At 40.5% G+C, this 17,951-nt stretch overlaps 1 protein-coding gene across 1 annotated transcript; it reads right to left on the bottom strand.

Annotated features, from left to right (window-relative positions):
- Positions 1-201: 201 nt before the first annotated feature.
- Positions 202-4,940, bottom strand: LOC118402706 (zinc finger protein 503-like). The gene is made up of 2 exons (XM_035800889.2): positions 4,375-4,940; positions 202-4,021 (listed from the first exon to the last, which is right to left on the bottom strand). The coding sequence occupies exons 1-2, from the start codon at positions 4,627-4,629 to the stop codon at positions 2,597-2,599; spliced, it is 1,680 nt and encodes a 559-aa protein (XP_035656782.1). The 5' UTR covers positions 4,630-4,940; the 3' UTR covers positions 202-2,596.
- Positions 4,941-17,951: the final 13,011 nt, after the last annotated feature.

Below are 17,951 nucleotides of genomic sequence, written 5' to 3'. Positions count from 1 at the left end.
ATGACAGAATAGCTGTGATTTACTCTGGGATGGGTAATGACAGAATAGCTGTGATTTACTCTGGGATGGGTTATGACATTGTTTTCTTGATTCAGTAATGTGTTAGGCCTTGCTTGAATCCATGCTATCTACTTCATACTGCTTCAATACTGCAATCACAAAGGTTGTGTAAATGTCTCACACCCTGGGGGTCATCATAAATCATTGTTTAGCACAATTAGCCAATTATTTATTTGTTCACAAAATAAGGTGTGATCTCATAATTGTAGGATTAAAATTATTCTTCTGAGAAATCATTTGGCAATGTTTAAATGAATTAATCCATTAATCCAGCGTTATATTGACATACATCCTTTTGATGTGGAAAACGCACGCAGACACACAAACGCACGCACGCACGCACACGCACACATACGCACACACAGTCATTATTAATTGCGGTTGTAATGTGCAGCCTCGTTACCCGATGTGTGCATGCATATAGGCCTACTGTGCGTAAAGACGCGTCAGCTGCGGCGCGGTCTCTTTTCTTCAGGAGTAGGATGGAGGTGTTTTCATTTTCCAGATTGTAGAATCATAAAACAAGTGAAACCCCTTCCTTAGTAGATTATGTAATAACAATCCTCTCAAAACAGCAATAGGCCTACACTTGATGTGCCTTCTCGACGGTAGTAACCTATAAATACTTTCAGACAGCTATAGATTATTTCTCCCGCATGTTGGTTTCTTGGTTGAATGCCTCGGATATTGATCTGTGCAAGGATTGTATCGAAAATACATGCGTACTTATGGAGTGGTCTATCTGATTTAAGATAGTGTGTTCGCCATAATTTGATTGACATTCAGTAACTGTAGTTTGACGATATAAACGTGTGTTGGTTTGTCCTATATGGTAGGCTATGGAGTCTGAAAAACATATCCCAGAACGCATCGTTTTTCTTTAGACAAGATGATAAAGAAAAACATTTCAACGCAATGGACTTACAACCCCCACAATCTAAAACATAACGCCATAACCTAAAATATAACAGCATTTTTTTCGTAGAATAAAGAGTTCTGACTTTAGGATATATGATGTGGCCCATAGGGCGGCGCGCAATTGGCCCAGCGTCGCCCGGGTTAGGGTTTGCCCGGTGTAGGCCATCATTGTAAATAAGAATTTGTTCTTAACATACTTGCCTAGTTATGAAGGTTAAATAAAAATCTAATAAATAAATAGATCATATAGCCAATATTGCACCCTGTACACAGTATGGCCTGAACTAAATATTTACCCTAACAAAAAGAATAGGCATAATTGTTTTTAGAGCAAATGTATAAATATATCTAATCCCACTTTTCCGTTATGAAAAACTCTCTGCCCAGACAAATAAGACAATGTCCAAAAGTAATCCTGCGAGACGAAAACAAGACCCCAAAACATTAATTTATGTTCTTTGGGATGTTACTTTTTAAGATTGATTGTTCTTTCACAACGTGCTGCTGAAATTGCATATTTTTAAGAATAACTCTACACGCGGCTAACTTCCTTATTCGGATTTTATCTGACTGAGACATCATTCGTTTGAAGGTGTAGGCTAAATATAATTTGTAAAAAAAAATTATGCTACATTTTGTAATGGCATGTTGAAATGAATATCGGTGAAAGATTATTAGGCTACTGCCTAAATTACTGCAACAAACAAACAAAACAATATTGCACATTGAGTGGCGCAATGCATTTGTGGCAGATGACAGTAGCCGAGGCTGCATTTTGGTTTCATTATTTTAACAGTTGAACAAAATATATTTTGCAGTCTTAAAGGTATGAAATGTGAATAAAATGTGATTCGAATAAAATGTTACTAAAATGAAGTTTATGTGGCACAGACTTAAAATGGAAATAGGCTTACACACATCTTAAATGCAATTCCACAAATTAAATTGCATCGATTATTTTTTTTTAAACAGACCAATTATGCTCATGTCCCACATACTCAAGTGTTTATCATTTAAGTCATTTTTAGGTCGAATTATTTATTCCATAAACAACCTACCAGGTTCATAAACCTGATTTAGCTTGTGGAATGAATCATGTAATTTGTGAAGAAATATGAGAGAATTTACCATAAAAATGATTTAAACATGTCATTCTAAGGCATAGCCTAACGTGGAAAAGTGATTTGCAATGTGCGGTATGGGCCCAACAGACACAGAAATAGGCAACCACTTTTCCGATGAAAAACACATAATGAAAAAAATAACGAATAGGCTGCAGACTTTTGTATGTAGGAAACATAAAAGTCTAAAAATGAGCATTTCAAAAAACAACATATACATACTGACTTGTAATGTCAATGTAACATCAAAATGGCGTCATCAAATAAAGCCTACATCTTAACTGTAAAAAAAATAAAAAAAATAATGCACCTTGAGCTTCTTACCAATTATATTATAATTACTTTATTTCTGTCACGCTTGGAGCTATCGCAAATAAATACATTGAGCCCACGGATCCTGTCCTGCATGAAATACACCCCAAATAATGTCATTTAGGCGTAGAATCTCCTTTATAAATGTATAGTTATTGTCCGTATCTCGGTCTGTCCTGCATCTTCTACTGGTATCCTAATGCCGATGCCGTGGTGAGCCTCTGTCCATACAAGGCATATGGAGAGTAATATGAACCTGTTGCAGCGGGCATCTGAATCGATGCGCCGGGTGGCAGGGGGCTCTTTGAATAGGGGTGATAGCGCGTGCTCAGTCCCAGAGGGTGATGCGGGCTCCTGAGTGTGAGCGTTCCAGGGCTTCCCGGCGCCCCGTTCGGGGGCATGTGCATATGGCAAGCCATGGCGGCCGCTGCAGCGTTGGCTAGCGAAGATGAACCCGGGTAACCTGATATCAACTTCTCCGTCCCCGCAAAAGCAGTGTGAGTCCTTAGGTGATTGAGAAGCTCTTCTGAGGAAGAAAAACGCTTGTCACAAGGTCCGTTAGCCGACACCCAATTACAGACGTGTGGCAGAGGGTCATTTGGGAGCATGAAGCCATAGGGGTATAACGGGTGTCCAGCAAAAGATGGCGGCGAGGAATGCACGCTATGCAAAGGGTGAGTTGGGTACATGAGAGGGTATCCTGACTTCAAAGCCGAGGATTCATGACACTGCGAGGCACCGGAGGCACCGGATAAGTGGCTCGGGCAGTGGTAACTCAGGCAGTACGGGTCTCTGCACAGGCTAGCAGACATTAGAGACGGAGGAGAAGACCTGGACAAGGGGCTCCCAGCCTTACTGCACTGAAGTTGGCTGGCAAACTGAGCGCTTAGTAGTTGACTGCTAGATTTCGTCGGGTCTAAAGTCATTCCATGAGGGAGAAAGTGTTGGGGATAGCCTGCATACGCACCTGCTAAACTTCCAGGGTAGGTCATGCCGGAATGCGGTAGGGGAAAAACACTGTGACCAGGTTTGTAGGGGGAGACGGGCGCTACGAGTCCTCCTGAACCCAGAACAGATGATGACGAGGAGACAGATGTGAGTGAGTCTGATGTGATAGCCTTTGAACCAGAAGTGTTCTCCTGGCGTTGGTTAACCTCGCCATTAACCCCACATATCCGGCTGTGACCGCTGCTGCTCTCCGTTGTACTGTTTTTATTGCTATCAAATTCCTTCTTCTTTTCCTCGGTGTCTCCCTGCTTACCATCTGACGGCAGCGGAGACACAGAGTGGCAGGAGCTGGGGCTGCCTGTCCTGGGGGTGAACGGCTGGCAGGTGGCGCTAGGCACTCGGAAACTAGCTTTATCTCCACTCAGACTGCCGCTGCCGAATGAGGAGTCCTTGTTCTTCTCCGATGATTTGGCGTAGGGTTTGAAGCTTGATTTGTCTTCATTTCCAATGTCACTCATTTTTAGTGGTCCGGGTTTGGTCTCTTTGTCACTAGATCCATTTGAGGTTACGGATGAGATTTTGGAAGAGGACGAAGGATCTGGTTTACCGATTTGAGAGCAGGTCTGTGCTAAGAGAGCCAACGGACTTTTCTTGGCATCCAGCTGCGAAATAAGAGAAAATAATACTTATTATTCATGTTTTCACCGTATTGTTTTTTTATGGAGTGTTTAACTAATATGTTCCTGTTATATATGGAGTATTTTATGGGCCGTTGGAGAACAGCACTAAATTACGCACAAGTTTATCGCATTGCGCATAGCAATTTAGCCATATATTAACACCTTATACATTAATCTCCAGTTCATTTTACAATTACAATATGATAATAAACTGATATAGGTACAATACAAATGGACTAAAACATATGAAGATTAATTTGTAACTGCCAAAATCACACTTTTGCTATCCTTATTTTATAAGGTCCCCCGTCGCCCGTAGCCTGTGTGGTGCTTACCTCGATGGGACTGATAGGGGTTGATGGCAAAGGTTGAAGGTACTCCGGGTGCAAAATGTGACCTCCCCGTGCGGTAAGCATTTTCAAAATCTTTATGGGTATACGATTAGCCTGCCTTAAAGGGTCTGAGGGAGAGACGAGATGAAGAAATGGCTTGTTGATTGTCGTTGCGCCCTTCTCCCCTGAAGAACTGCTCTCCCACACCGGATTCACGATACTATTTCTCAGAACAGACAATGCAGGCGATGTGATCATGACCTAATTCTCATTGAAACGGGAGAAAAATACATTTGATGTTCACGAAGAAGGAAAAAAACCCCGCATCAAAGTAACATGTTGTTCTATAGCACCGTATTTCGATATTAAAACGAATAAATAGTTCAACTTCGTCTAGTCCTTATTAGAGGAGGAGAAGATCAGAACATATCCCGTTCATATCGCAGCAGGAGTGTGCGGCTGCATCCTTCCTCAGTGTCGCTGTGTGTGTCAGTGGCAGGAGCACGTCCGTGCGTTTGCTCTCTACGTTGGATGCAGTAGAAAAAAACTCTTCTCCCTTCAGCAGCATCTGAATTTGCCTCGAGATTAAAGCCTTTACCGCCTTCCAATCAAATGAGCCCCCGAGGTGATTGGAGGGTCAAGGGAATGTGACGTCGCCTCCTCAAACGGGCGTATTATTTATCCTGGGGATATCCTGGGAATGACTTAAACCATGTCCATTGACATAAATAGTCTATTCGTTTTATGGGAAGTGTTGTTGTTTTAATCATGTTATGCATGTAGAATAAATGTCAAATCAACAGTATGTACATACCCCAAACAGAAGCCATGGATTACAGGCAACATCCGGACTCCAACCCAGATGCTTATTAGAAATCCCGCTATGCCCTCCGACGAACCATCTAACAGGCAAAGCGTCAATACAGGACTAAGATTGAGTCCTACAACACCGGCTCCAATGCTAGTTGGATGTGGCAGGGCTTGCAAACTATTATGGACTACAAAGGGAAGCCCACCAGAAGAGCTAAATTACTTTTATGCTCACTTCGAGGCAAGCAACACTGAAGCATGCATGAAAGCACCAACTGTTCTGGAGGACTGTGCGATCATGCTCTCCATAGATGATGTGAGTAAGACCTTTAAACAGGTCAACATTCACAAGGCCTACCGCTGAGACATTGTTGCTCCTCAATGTTTCCACTTCACAATAACAGCAGTTACAGTTGACCTGGGCAGCTCTAGCAGGGCACAAATTTGACAAACTAACTTGTTGGAAAAGGTGTCATCCTATGACGGTTTCACCTTGAAACTCACTGAGCTCTTCAGTAAGGCCATTCTACTGGCAATGTTTGTCTATGGAGATTGCATGGCAGTGTGCTCAATTTTATATACACCTGTCAGCAATGGGTGTGGCTGAAATAGCCAACTTCACTAGATTGACATACTTTTGTATACATTGTGTACATGCGTGGGGCTTTTCAGTATGGTTAGTTATTCTCCATTAAAACACTCCCTGACATCAGTGTGCTGTGGCACTTACCGTGGAATGTGCATGTCTCAGGTGTTCACCCCCACACCCTCCCAAGCCCTCGGTCAATCTTACTCTTTGTCATCTGTCAATTTGTCCCTATACTGCCAGTTATGTGTCAGTTGTCTAGATTCAGGTCATCTGCAGCAGCAGCAGTCAAAGTGAAGGAGGAGATGGTGTGCCAGCCTGATCCTCCTTCCAATGCCCGAGGTTTCCGTTCCAAATAGAACCCTATTCCCTATCTAATGCACTACTTTTGACCGAAACTGTATGGGCTCTGGTCAAAAGTAGTGCACTATATAGGGATTAGTGTACCGTTTGGGACGTAAGCCAATGCCTCAGTCTAAAGTAGACAACTCTCATGTCATCATATTTCATCAACACTGAAGACTGACATATTCGATTAGGCAGCGCAGCTCCAAGGGACAGTAATTCAGGGTTGATAGAAAATATCAAATATTGTTTTTATGTTTTGAGTTGAAAAGTACACAATGTTTGTTGATATTGACTGTGGTTCAAATGACATTTATTCACGTCCTTGTTCTCTCATAATATTGTACAATGTCGCCTACTGTTGTTTGTCTTTTCATTAGGTCTATGTGTCCGAATTTAAATATGACAACGAGAAAAATAAGGACTGATGCAAAAATTCCCAAAAATATCAAACTCCTTATTTTCAATTTATCTGAAGGGAAACTCTAAACTCAGTAGTTTGACATTTGATTTAGTTTAGATTGAGGTGCTCAATTTGCCCAGTCAAAAATATGATAAACATAAATTGTCACATCTACACAAGATACTATGAATGCAATCTGCCCTTATGGGATCATTTCCCCTGACAACAAGTAAAAATTACTTGGGGTATCTACTTTTATTTGACTATTTATATTTTTGTTTTTACTTCACTATATTACTTACATCTTCCCTGACACCAAGAAGTACTCGTTACATTTTGACAGGAAAATGGTCCAATTCACACACTTATCAAGAGAACATCCCTGCTCATCCCTAGTGCCTCTGATCTGTCAGACTCAATAAATAAATGCTTTGTTTGTAAATGATGTCTGAGTGCTAGTGTGCCCCTGGCTATCCGTCAATAAAAAAACAAACAAGAAAACTGTGCCGTCTGGTTTGCTTAATATAAGGAAATTGAAATGGTTTACACTTTAACTTTTAATTTGATACTTAAGTACATTTTATCAATTCCATTTACTTTTGATACTTAAGTACATTTACAACCAAATACTTTCACTTTTCCTTGAGTGATATTCTATTAAGCGATCTTTACTTTTACTGAAGTATTACAGTACTTTGTCCACCACTGCTGTAGACTTGCATACTACGTCACTCACATGATAAGATGCCTGTTACATTTGACCAATTATACAAGCTAAAAGGCTCCAACTATTTTTTGTCGTTTATTTTATTTTTTTTGTTTGTTCCTAAACAAAAACGTCATAGTGTAATATCACCTAATTTAAGTGTATTGCTGATTAGAATTATTTTTTAATTGATAACTGCTGTTTTCGGCAAAGGCTGTCAGGCTCCCAACACAGCGTGTGAGTTATTAGGGAGAAGAAGGGCGACCATACATTTCCAACGTCAAGCAAAAACTACTTTTATTGTCCACGTGATGGATAGCCCACTGCACCCGACACCAAGTACTCGACATTATCCTTAATCGAAAACATGTTTTGTTTTTTCGTTGCCATAATTCTTGACATTAAAATATAACGTTTGAAATCCCATATTTTCACACCAGGGATGTGTTATGGATCACTCCCTACATGATGAAAATATAATTATTCACAATTATTTACAGCACAGACTCTCTGAGGACAGTCACGGTGGTTTAAGACTAATGCAGGATGGGTAACTGATTCTCTCCTACAGAGTATGTATTTATTTTATTTAACCTTTATTTAACTAGGCAAGTCACAATACTGGCATACAGAAGGCTTTTTTGTGCATTTGTTTAATAGCAAATATTTTATTGTGTTATTGTACTGTATGTATGTATGTATGTATGTATGTATGTATGTATGTATGTATGTATGTATGTATGTATGTATGTATGTATGTATGTATGTATGTATGTATGTATGTATGTATGTATGTGTGTGTGTGTGTGTGTGTGTGTGTGTGTGTGTGTGTGTGTGTGTGTGTGTGTGTGTGTGTGTGTATGTGTGTGTATGTGTGTATGTGTGTATACAGTTGAAGTCTGAAGTTTACATTCACTTAGGTTGGAGTCATTAAAAGTTATTTTTCAACCACTCCACAACTTTCTTGTTAACCAACTACAGTTTTGCCAAGTCGGTTAGGACATCTACTTTGTGCATGACACAAGTCACTTCTCCAACAATTGTTATTAGACAGATTATTTCACTTATAATTCACTGTATCACAAATCCAGTGGGTCAGAAGTTGACATACACTAAGTTGGCTGTGCCTTTAAACAGCTTGGAAAATTCCAGAAAATGATGTCATGGCTTTAGAAGCTTCTGATAATTGACATCATTTGAGTCAATTGGAGGTCAATTGGAGGTGTACCTGTGGATGTATTTCAAGGCCTACCATCAAACTCAGTGCCTCTTTGCATGACATCATGGGAAAATCAAAAGAAATCAGCCAAGACCTCAGAAAAAAAACTGTAGACCTCCACAAGTCTGATTCATCCTTGGAAGCCATTTCCAAACGCCTGAAGGTACGACGTTCATCTGTACAAACAATCGTACGCAAGTTTAAACACCATGGGAACACGCAGCCATCATACCGCTCAGGAAGGAGACGAGTTCTGTCTCCTAGAGATCCCAGAACAACAGCAAAGGACTTTGTGAAGATGCTGTAGGAAACAGGTACAGAAGCATCTATATCCACAGTAAAACTGTCCTATATTGACATAACCTGAAAGGACGCTCAGCAAGGAAGAAGCCACTGCTCCAAAAAGCCATAAAAAAAAGCCAGACTACTGTTTGCAACTGCATATGGGGACAAAGATCGTACTTTTTGGAGAAATGTCCTCTGGTCTGATGAAACAAAATAGAAATGTTTGTCCATAATGACCATCATTATGTTTGGAAGAAAAATGGGGAGGCTCGCAGACCCAAGAACACCATCCCTACCGTGAAGCACGGGGGTGGCAGCATCATGTTGTGGGGGTGCTTTGCTGCAGGAGGGACTGGTGCACTTCACAAAATAGATGGCATCATGAGGGTGGAAAATGATGTGGATATATTGAAGCAACATCTCAAGACATCAGTCAGGAAGTTAAAGCTTGGTCTCAAATGGGTCTTCCAAATGGACAATGACTCCAAACATACTTCCAACATTGTGGCAAAATGGCTTGACAACAAAGTCAGGGTATTGGAGTGGCCTTCACAAAGCCCTGACCTCAATCCTGTAGAACATTTGTGGTCAGGACTGAAAGAGCGCGTGATCCATGTTCGATTCAAGTTAAACAATGTAAAGGCAATGCTACCAAATAGTAATTGAGTGTTTGTAAACTTCTGACCCACTGGAAATGTGATGAAATATATCAAAGCTGAAATAAATCATTCTCTCTACTATTATTCTGACATTTCACATTCTTAAGATAATGTGGTGATCCTAACTGACCTAAGACAGGGAATTGTTGCTAAATTGAGTTCAACTGTATTTGGCTAATGTGTATGTAAACTTCCGACTTCAACTGTATTTATATATATATATATATTTATATATTTATAAAGGACTTAAACACTGTATTTGATAGTGTGTTGATGTTTTATTTTAATGTCCAATGTTGATTATTTCAAGTACATTTCTTAATTCCTATAAAGTAATACTAATTTATGGCTTAGCGTTTGTAGTGTTGTTTTGATATGATGTAGCTAGCTTAGGTTCCACTATTTCAACAGCTGAAACTCTCTCAGAATAGGCTATAGTCAATATTTTGGGCCCCAGTTCTTTTTCAGATATAGTCTGGGAAACATTACCTAAACAGCAGAGACCTTCAGGAGGACCCATTACCTAAACAGCAGAGACCTTCAGGAGGACCCATTAGCTAAACCGCAGAGAACTTCAGGAGGAGCCATTAGCTAAACCACAGAGAACTTCAGGAGGAGACATTAGCTAAACCACAGAGAACTTCAGGAGGAGCCATTAGCTAAACCACAGAGAACTTCAGGAGGAGACATTAGCTAAACAGCAGAGAACTTCAGGAGGAGACATTAGCTAAACAGCAGAGAACTTCAGGAGGAGACATTAGCTAAACAGCAGAGAACTTCAGGAGAAGCCATTAGCTAAACCACAGAGAACTTCAGGAGGAGACATTAGCTAAACAGCAGAGCACTTCAGGAGAAGCCATTAGCTAAACCACAGAGAACTTCAGGAGGAGACATTAGCTAAACAGCAGAGAACTTCAGGAGAAGCCATTAGATAAACAGCAGAGAACTTCAGGAGAAGACATTAGCTAAACCACAGAGAACTTCAGGAGGAGACATTAGCTAAACAGCAGAGAACTTCAGGAGAAGCCATTAGATAAACAGCAGAGAACTTCAGGAGGAGACATTAGCTAAACAGCAGAGAACTTCAGGAGAAGCCATTAGATAAACAGCAGAGAACTTCAGGAGAAGACATTAGCTAAACAGCAGAGAACTTCAGGACGAGCCATTAGCTAAACAGCGGAGAACTTCAGGAGAAGACATTAGCTAAACAGCGGAGAACTTCAGGAGAAGACATTAGCTAAACAGCAGAGAACTTCAGGACGAGCCATTAGCTAAACAGCGGAGAACTTCAGGAGAAGACATTAGCTAAACAGCAGAGAACTTCAGGAGGAGACATTAGCTAAACAGCAGAGAACTTCAGGACGAGCCATTAGCTAAACAGCGGAGAACTTCAGGAGAAGACATTAGCTAAACAGCGGAGAACTTCAGGAGAAGACATTAGCTAAACAGCGGAGAACTTCAGGAGAAGACATTAGCTAAACAGCAGAGAACTTCAGGAGAAGCCATTAGCTAAACAGCGGAGAACTTCAGGAGAAGACATTAGCTAAACAGCAGAGAACTTCAGGAGAAGCCATTAGCTAAACAGCGGAGAACTTCAGGAGAAGACATTAGCTAAACAGCAGAGAACTTCAGGAGGAGGAATTTGAGGAGATGAATCCATAAATTATACATTCTATTATCTAGGCTCTTAATATCCATGAGCTGGACTGTCTCCTCCAATCTGTTAGACTACATTCATGTTGAATAATTGGTTTAATTACCAGGGGAACTTATTGCAGATAGTAATTATTATGACATGTTATTATCATGACTATAGTCATGCATTGTACATTACCCTACAGACAATATAAGTGCAAATATAATTTACAGCAGTTTTTTTTTTGCTATTCACGAGCACTGTAGTATTCAATTTGTTCTCAACTCAGGAAGTCTCTACTCTCCCAATTAACGTCATACATTCAACGAAACACACGCATGCGACTTATCCCGTGCTGTAGCTATGTTTACACACCCTTCATGCAATTCCAATGACAACGTTCTTGGTTATTTACAGGAGAATTACCCAATGAATAATAACTCCTCTACTGATGCATTGCTGTTTTTGTTCATGTAAATATATTTGACCTCGACTGTCAAATGAACTGTAGTGTTGTGTACCAACATATCTTTGTCTGCCACCTTGAAGTATTTATGTAGCGGCAAGACCTAATGCTACAATAACAAATACCTGCCTTATAATCATAATACAATGTGTCTGTAATTTCACTGAAGGATGCTATCTAAGAGCTCCTGACTACTGTATCACAGCTAAGCCCGGCTGTTTATGAATATAGATTCAGGGCCCGATTTCAGCATTAGAACCTTTGAGCTCAATGGTTAAGGCTGAATTCATCGTTAGAACTATTAAGCTCAATGGTTAAGGCTAAGTACATCGTTAGAACCATTGAGCTCAATGGTGAAGGCTAAGTACATCGTTAGAACCATTGAGCTCAACGGCCAAGGCTAAGTTCATCGTTAGAACCATTAAGCTCAATGGTTAAGGCTAAGTACATCGTTAGAACCATTGAGCTCAACGGCCAAGGCTAAATTCATTGTTAGAACCATTGAGCTCAATGGTGATGGCTAAATTCATTGTTAGAATCATTGAGTTCAACGGTTAAGGCTAAATTCATTGGGGCGGCAGGGTAGCCTAGTGGTTAGAGCATTGCAAGTTCATATCCCCGAGCTGACAAGGTACAAATCTGTTGTTCTGCCCCTGAACAGGCAGTTAACCCACTGTTCCCAGGCCGTCATTAAAAATAAGAATGTGTTCTTAACTGACTTGCCTAGTTAAATAAAGATAAAATAAATTGTTAGAACCATTGAGCTCAATGGTGAAGGCTAAATTAATCTTGACAGACTACTGGGTCTGACTGGTGAAAAGGGGAGCTGATGGTTAGAAGGTGCTATTGTTTCATACCTCTGTTCCTGTCTTGTCAGTGTCAGGTGGTGCCCACAGAGACATGAATAATGCCCTAACTCTTTGTCACATGGAAGTGGTCCTAAGCAGTTCAAATACTATCTGAAATACTTTATTGGTGCTTGTCTGGCTTATTGGAGCTGATAGAATCGTCCAAAAACTGGAGAGGCTAGTCATATGGCACTCAGGGCAGGCTAAAGCCCTTTCTCAATGTATTTGATCCCGGGATTGATTCTTTGTCACATGGAAGCGGTCCTAAGAGTTATCCGTTCCAGGGCCTGGGACTAAGTTGGGATTAAAATTGCTCCTGTGCAATTGATTGGCTTTGCCCGGAGGGCTGTCACATTAATGATGGTAAAGCCCGTGGCCTTACTGTGTCGCACAGAGTGGCGTGTTTATCAGGAAATGAAAACCCCTAGCTAACGAACTGAACTAGGGGTGTCTTTGGAGGCATGGGACCATTGACACCGTGTTCCCCAGGACACATAGGACTCTGTTCAAAAGTAGTGCACTATGTAGGTAATAGGGTGCCATTTTTAGAGTTCTATTTAGAGAATAGGGTGCCATTAGCAAGTCATTTTCAAAGGTGTAGCGTGATGAAATTTAAAGTGACAATGACACCTTTTTGAAAGAAATTATTTGGACTGATATTCTGGAGGACCTGTTTGTTTCATTTCTACAAAGTAAACATTTCAGTTCTTCTTTAACTCAGTAAGTCTTCATAAACTGTCGATGTTTAAATCGATGTTTAAAGCAGTTTTTTTTTTTTTAACTGTTGGCTCTGTTTTTGTAATGTCTGGTTTGTTGTGGATCTGTTGTAATGGAATTTACATTTTGTAATGGATACTCCTCTCACTCCTAAATGTTGTGGAATGCGACTAGTTGATTCAAATCTGTTTAATGTTTGTTTTGTGTTTGTAATTAGGCAGATGCCTTCCCTGATTAGGTTCTGAGTGAGCCTCTTGGTATTTGTGTATAACTGATCTAATTCAACTTTGAAGTGCATATTTGCTCTTGTCTGTTGATAACGTGTAAATGGAATCTTCCTCAGCCCATGTTTCATTTTGTAAATTGTTGTAACGTGTAGCTTGACCAAGCTTGTGTTATAGTTTATTTTGACGACCTACGTAGATATATCACGGGACATCTGCAGGGCACTACCTCTGAAATAGGAAAGCAAGACAGACTACTGGATTCATTTAATGTTTTTTTTAATACAGGTACTAGTCCAGAATGGGGCGGCAGGGTGGCCTAGTGGTTAGAGCGTTGGACTAGTAACCGAAAGGGTTGCAAGTTCAAATCCCCAAGCTGACAAGGTACAAATCTGTCGTTCTGCCCCTGAACAGGCAGTTAACCCACTGTTCCTAGGCTGTCATTGAAAATAAGAATTTGTTCTTAACTGACAAGGTAAAAATAAATAAAAAAGTGTTTCCAGATGATGCATTGTTTGATCCTAAAGAACAAAAGGGGGGTGAGTCAATATGTTTTAATAAAGGCCAAAGCTTTACGTGTGGAAATACAGTCCTGAATGAACCAAAAATAGGCTGAGGATAAACTAGATAAAGCCTGACTACAATACCCTTATGAGAGGGTATATACTGACTACAATAACCCTTATGAGAGGGTATATACTGACTACAATAACCCTTATGAGAGGGTTTATACTGACTACAATACCCTTATGAGAGGGTATATACTGACTACAATAACCCTTATGAGAGGGTATATACTGACTACAATAACCCTTATGAGAGGGTATATACTGACTACAATAACCCTTATGAGAGGGTATATACTGACTACAATACCCTTATGAGAGGGTATATACGGACTACACTACCCTTATTAGAGGGTATGTACGGACTACAATAACCCTTATGAGAGGGTATATACTGACTACAATAACCCTTATTAGAGGGTATATACTGACTACAATACCCTTATGAGAGGGTATATACTGACTACAATACCCCTTATTAGAGGGTATATACTGACTACAATACCCTTATTAGAGGGTATATACTGACTACAATAACCATTATTAGAGGGTATATACTGACTACAATAACCCTTATGAGAGGGTATATACTGACTACAATAACCCTTATGAGAGGGTTTATACTGACTACAATACCCTTATGAGAGGGTATATACTGACTACAATAACCTTATGAGAGGGTATATACTGACTACAATAACCCCTATGAGAGGGTATATACGGACTACAATACCCCTTATTAGAGGGTATATACTGACTACAATACCCTTATGAGAGGGTATATACTGACTACAATACCCTTATTAGAGGGTATATACTGACTACAATAACCCTTATGAGAGGGTATATACTGACTACAATACCCTTATGAGAGGGTATATACTGACTACAATACCCCTTATTAGAGGGTATATACTGACTACAATACCCTTATTAGAGGGTATATACTGACTACAATAACCATTATTAGAGGGTATATACTGACTACAATAACCCTTATGAGAGGGTATATACTGACTACAATAACCCTTATGAGAGGGTATATACTGACTACAATAACCCTTATGAGAGGGTATATACTGACTACAATAACCCTTATTAGAGGGTACAGTACATTCGGAAAGTATTCAGAACCCTTCCCCTTTTCCATATTTTTTTGCGGTAAGGCCTTATTCTATAATGGATTAAAAACAGTTTTACATTTTTTTTTAGCAAATCTTTAAAACAAAAAAAACAGAAATACCTCATTTACATAAGTATTCAGACCCTTTGCTATGAGACTCGACATTCTCCATCCTTGAGATGTTTCTACAACTTGATTGGAGTCCACAAGTCGTAAATTCAATTGATTTGAAATTATTTTGAAAGGCACACATCTGTCTATTTAAGGTTGACAGTTCATTTCAGAGCAAAAACCAAGCCTTGAGGTAGAAGGAATTGTCCGTAGAGCTCCGAGACAGGATTGTGTCAAGGCACAGATCTGGGGAAGAGTACCAAAACATTTCTGCAGCATTGAAGGTCCCCAAGAACACAGTGGCCTCCATCATTCTTAAATGGAAGAAGTTTGGAACCACCAAGACTCTTCCTAGTGCTGGCCTCCTGGCCAAACTGAGCTATCGGGGGAATCAGGAAGGTGACCAAGAACCCAATGGTCACTTTGACAGAGCTCCAGAGTTCCTCTGTGAAGATTGGAGAACCTTTCAGAAGGACAAACAATCTCTGCAGCACTACACCAATCAGGCTTTCATGGTAGAGTGGCCTGACGGAAGCTCCTCCTCAGTAAAAGGCACATGACAGCCCGCTTGGAGTTTGCCAAAAGGCACCTGAAAGAATCTCACACCATCGGAAACAAGATTCTCTGGTCTGATGAAACCAAGATTGAACTCTTTGGCCTGAATGCCAAGTATCAAGTCTGGAGGAAACCTGGCACCATCCTTATGTTGATGCATGGTGGTGGCAGCATCATGCTTTGGAGATGTTTTTCAGTGGCAGGGACTGGTAGACTAGTCAGGGTCAAGGGAAAGATGAATGAAGGAACGTGCAGAGAGATCCTTGATGAAAACCTTCTCAGGAGCTTAGAGAAGGTTCATCTTCCAACAGGACAACGACTCTAAGCACAAAGCCAAGACAATGCAGAATCGCTTTGGAAACAAGTCTCTGAATGTCCTTGAGTGGCCCAGCCAGAGCCTGGACTTGAACCCGAACTACCATCTCTGGAGACACCTGAAAATAGCTGTGCAGTGACTTTCCCCATCCAACCTGACAGAGCTTGAGAGATCTTCAGATAATAATGGGAGGACTACAATAACCATGTCTTTATGTGTGAGAATTGGACTCTGAGTTAAGAGATACCTTTCAATGTTAAATGTCAAGGAACTAGACTGCTTTCTCCTGTTCTGCACCTAAAGACTAAAAAGTAGATACTATCACAAAAGCTGTTAGGAAAAAGGTTGGGAGAATGTGTCACAAAGTATTAAAGATTTTAGGCGCTCAGGACGTTTCAGTTACTTAGAGAAGGAATACTCCTCATTTCATTACCTTCAACTGTCTGTGCGCTGGATGGAAGATTTTGTTCCCTCTAAGTAGCACTGATATAATTTCTAGAAATTAAACTCGGAGAGAGCTGACATATGTGAAAGTATCATCACACCAGAAGTGAGACAACTTGAGATCAGGTGTAGTTAGTATGTTATGACTGAAGCAGAAAAGTTGAGGTGAAAACCTAGAAGGGTCTTTTTCAGGCTGTCTCATCAATTAGCTAACACTGTGGTCTGAAGAGCCTTGAGGTGGAGTACAGCCTGGAGCCTGAAGTACAGCCTGGAGAGGAGACGTTGTTGATCTCTCGGTCGTCCACTTCTTGCCACCAGGTAAATGAGGAGGAACATGACAAGCTGCAGTCATGGTATAGACCGGATCTGACTGGATCTCCTTGTTAGGACTGGAACCAATGGTACGGCTGGAGCATCACAAAACGACAACTACCATATTACTGCCCTTTAGGAAGAAGCCTATAAAACGGTTCTCTTTTCCTAAAAGTCTGACAGTAGATGAAGGAAATTGAATCAATCAAGACTTCTGAAGGAATCTTATTGACATGATTTAGGTACATTTCTTATTATTTTATAATAAGTAAAATAAAAACACTGAATAGAATGATCACAAAGACAACCATAATTACATTACTGCTTTTGAAATGTACTGTATAATCAAGAGTATTTTTAATAATGGAAATCAATATTATACCAATATTTATTCCAAGTACAGTTCACATGCTGAATAGCATTCAGTGAATACAACATGGTTTGTTACTTCACTGATCCCATATTTCTTTACTAATTTAAGATTTAATTGAAGAGAGTTGAGCCGGGCTGGAAAGGGAGCAGGTCGACCGTGGGAAGGAGTGGTGCAGGCTGGGATGACTGTCAGTGGTAGGCAGATTATTAGGCAGATTATTCGTCTTAAAGTAGTCCCAAAGAATGATCTTGTCACATTTCACAGGTCGGATTAAGGATATAACCAGGAGGGGCGCTTCAATCGGGACTTAGTGTCACGAGGTGGGGAGACTGGATAGCAGGCAGGCAGGCAGGCATCGATGCATGCAAGGCATTTATGATGGCAGGAACTGGAAGGTAGAGTTTAAAAAAACAAACATTTTTTTACCTTTATTTAACTAGGCAAGTCAGTTAAGAACAAATTCTTATTTTCAATGACGGCCTAGGAACAGTGGGGCAGTAGCTGAGACAGAACAGTCTGTCTGGAGAAGAGAAGTGAGGCAGTAGCTGAGACAGAACAGTCTGTCTGGAGAAGAGAAGTGAGGCAGTAGCTGAGACAGAACAGTCTGTCTGGAGAAGAGAAGTGAGGCAGTAGCTGAGACAGAACAGTCTGTCTAGAGAAGAGAAGTGAGGCAGTAGCTGAGACAGAACAGTCTGTCTGGAGAAGAGAAGCGAGGCAGTAGTTGAGGTAGTATCAACTTTCATTTAAATTTGAACACTGAAATATCATTGCACAGTGTTTTTCCTATTGTCATTTTACCATGCAGAAAAGTTAAATTAGACGTCTTACATCTACACTGACAGATACTGTTGGCTTCAGGACCGGGTTGCGTACTTC

This window comes from Oncorhynchus keta, chromosome 24 (genome assembly GCF_023373465.1).
Source record: "Oncorhynchus keta strain PuntledgeMale-10-30-2019 chromosome 24, Oket_V2, whole genome shotgun sequence".
NCBI lineage: Eukaryota > Metazoa > Chordata > Actinopteri > Salmoniformes > Salmonidae > Oncorhynchus > Oncorhynchus keta.
Note: the sequence above shows the minus strand (reverse complement) of the source record. Positions and strands in the feature narration are given on the sequence as shown.

What these genes read in the sequence shown, in the direction of transcription:
- LOC118402706 (XM_035800889.2), bottom strand. Translation starts at nt 4,629, where the DNA reads ATGATCACATCGCCTGCATTGTCTGTTCTGAGAAATAGTATCGTGAAT. An exon ending in CCCCTATCAGTCCCATCGAG is followed by an intron (nt 4,022 to 4,374) that starts GTAAGCACCACA and finishes CTTATTTCGCAG; the next exon opens with CTGGATGCCAAGAAAAGTCC.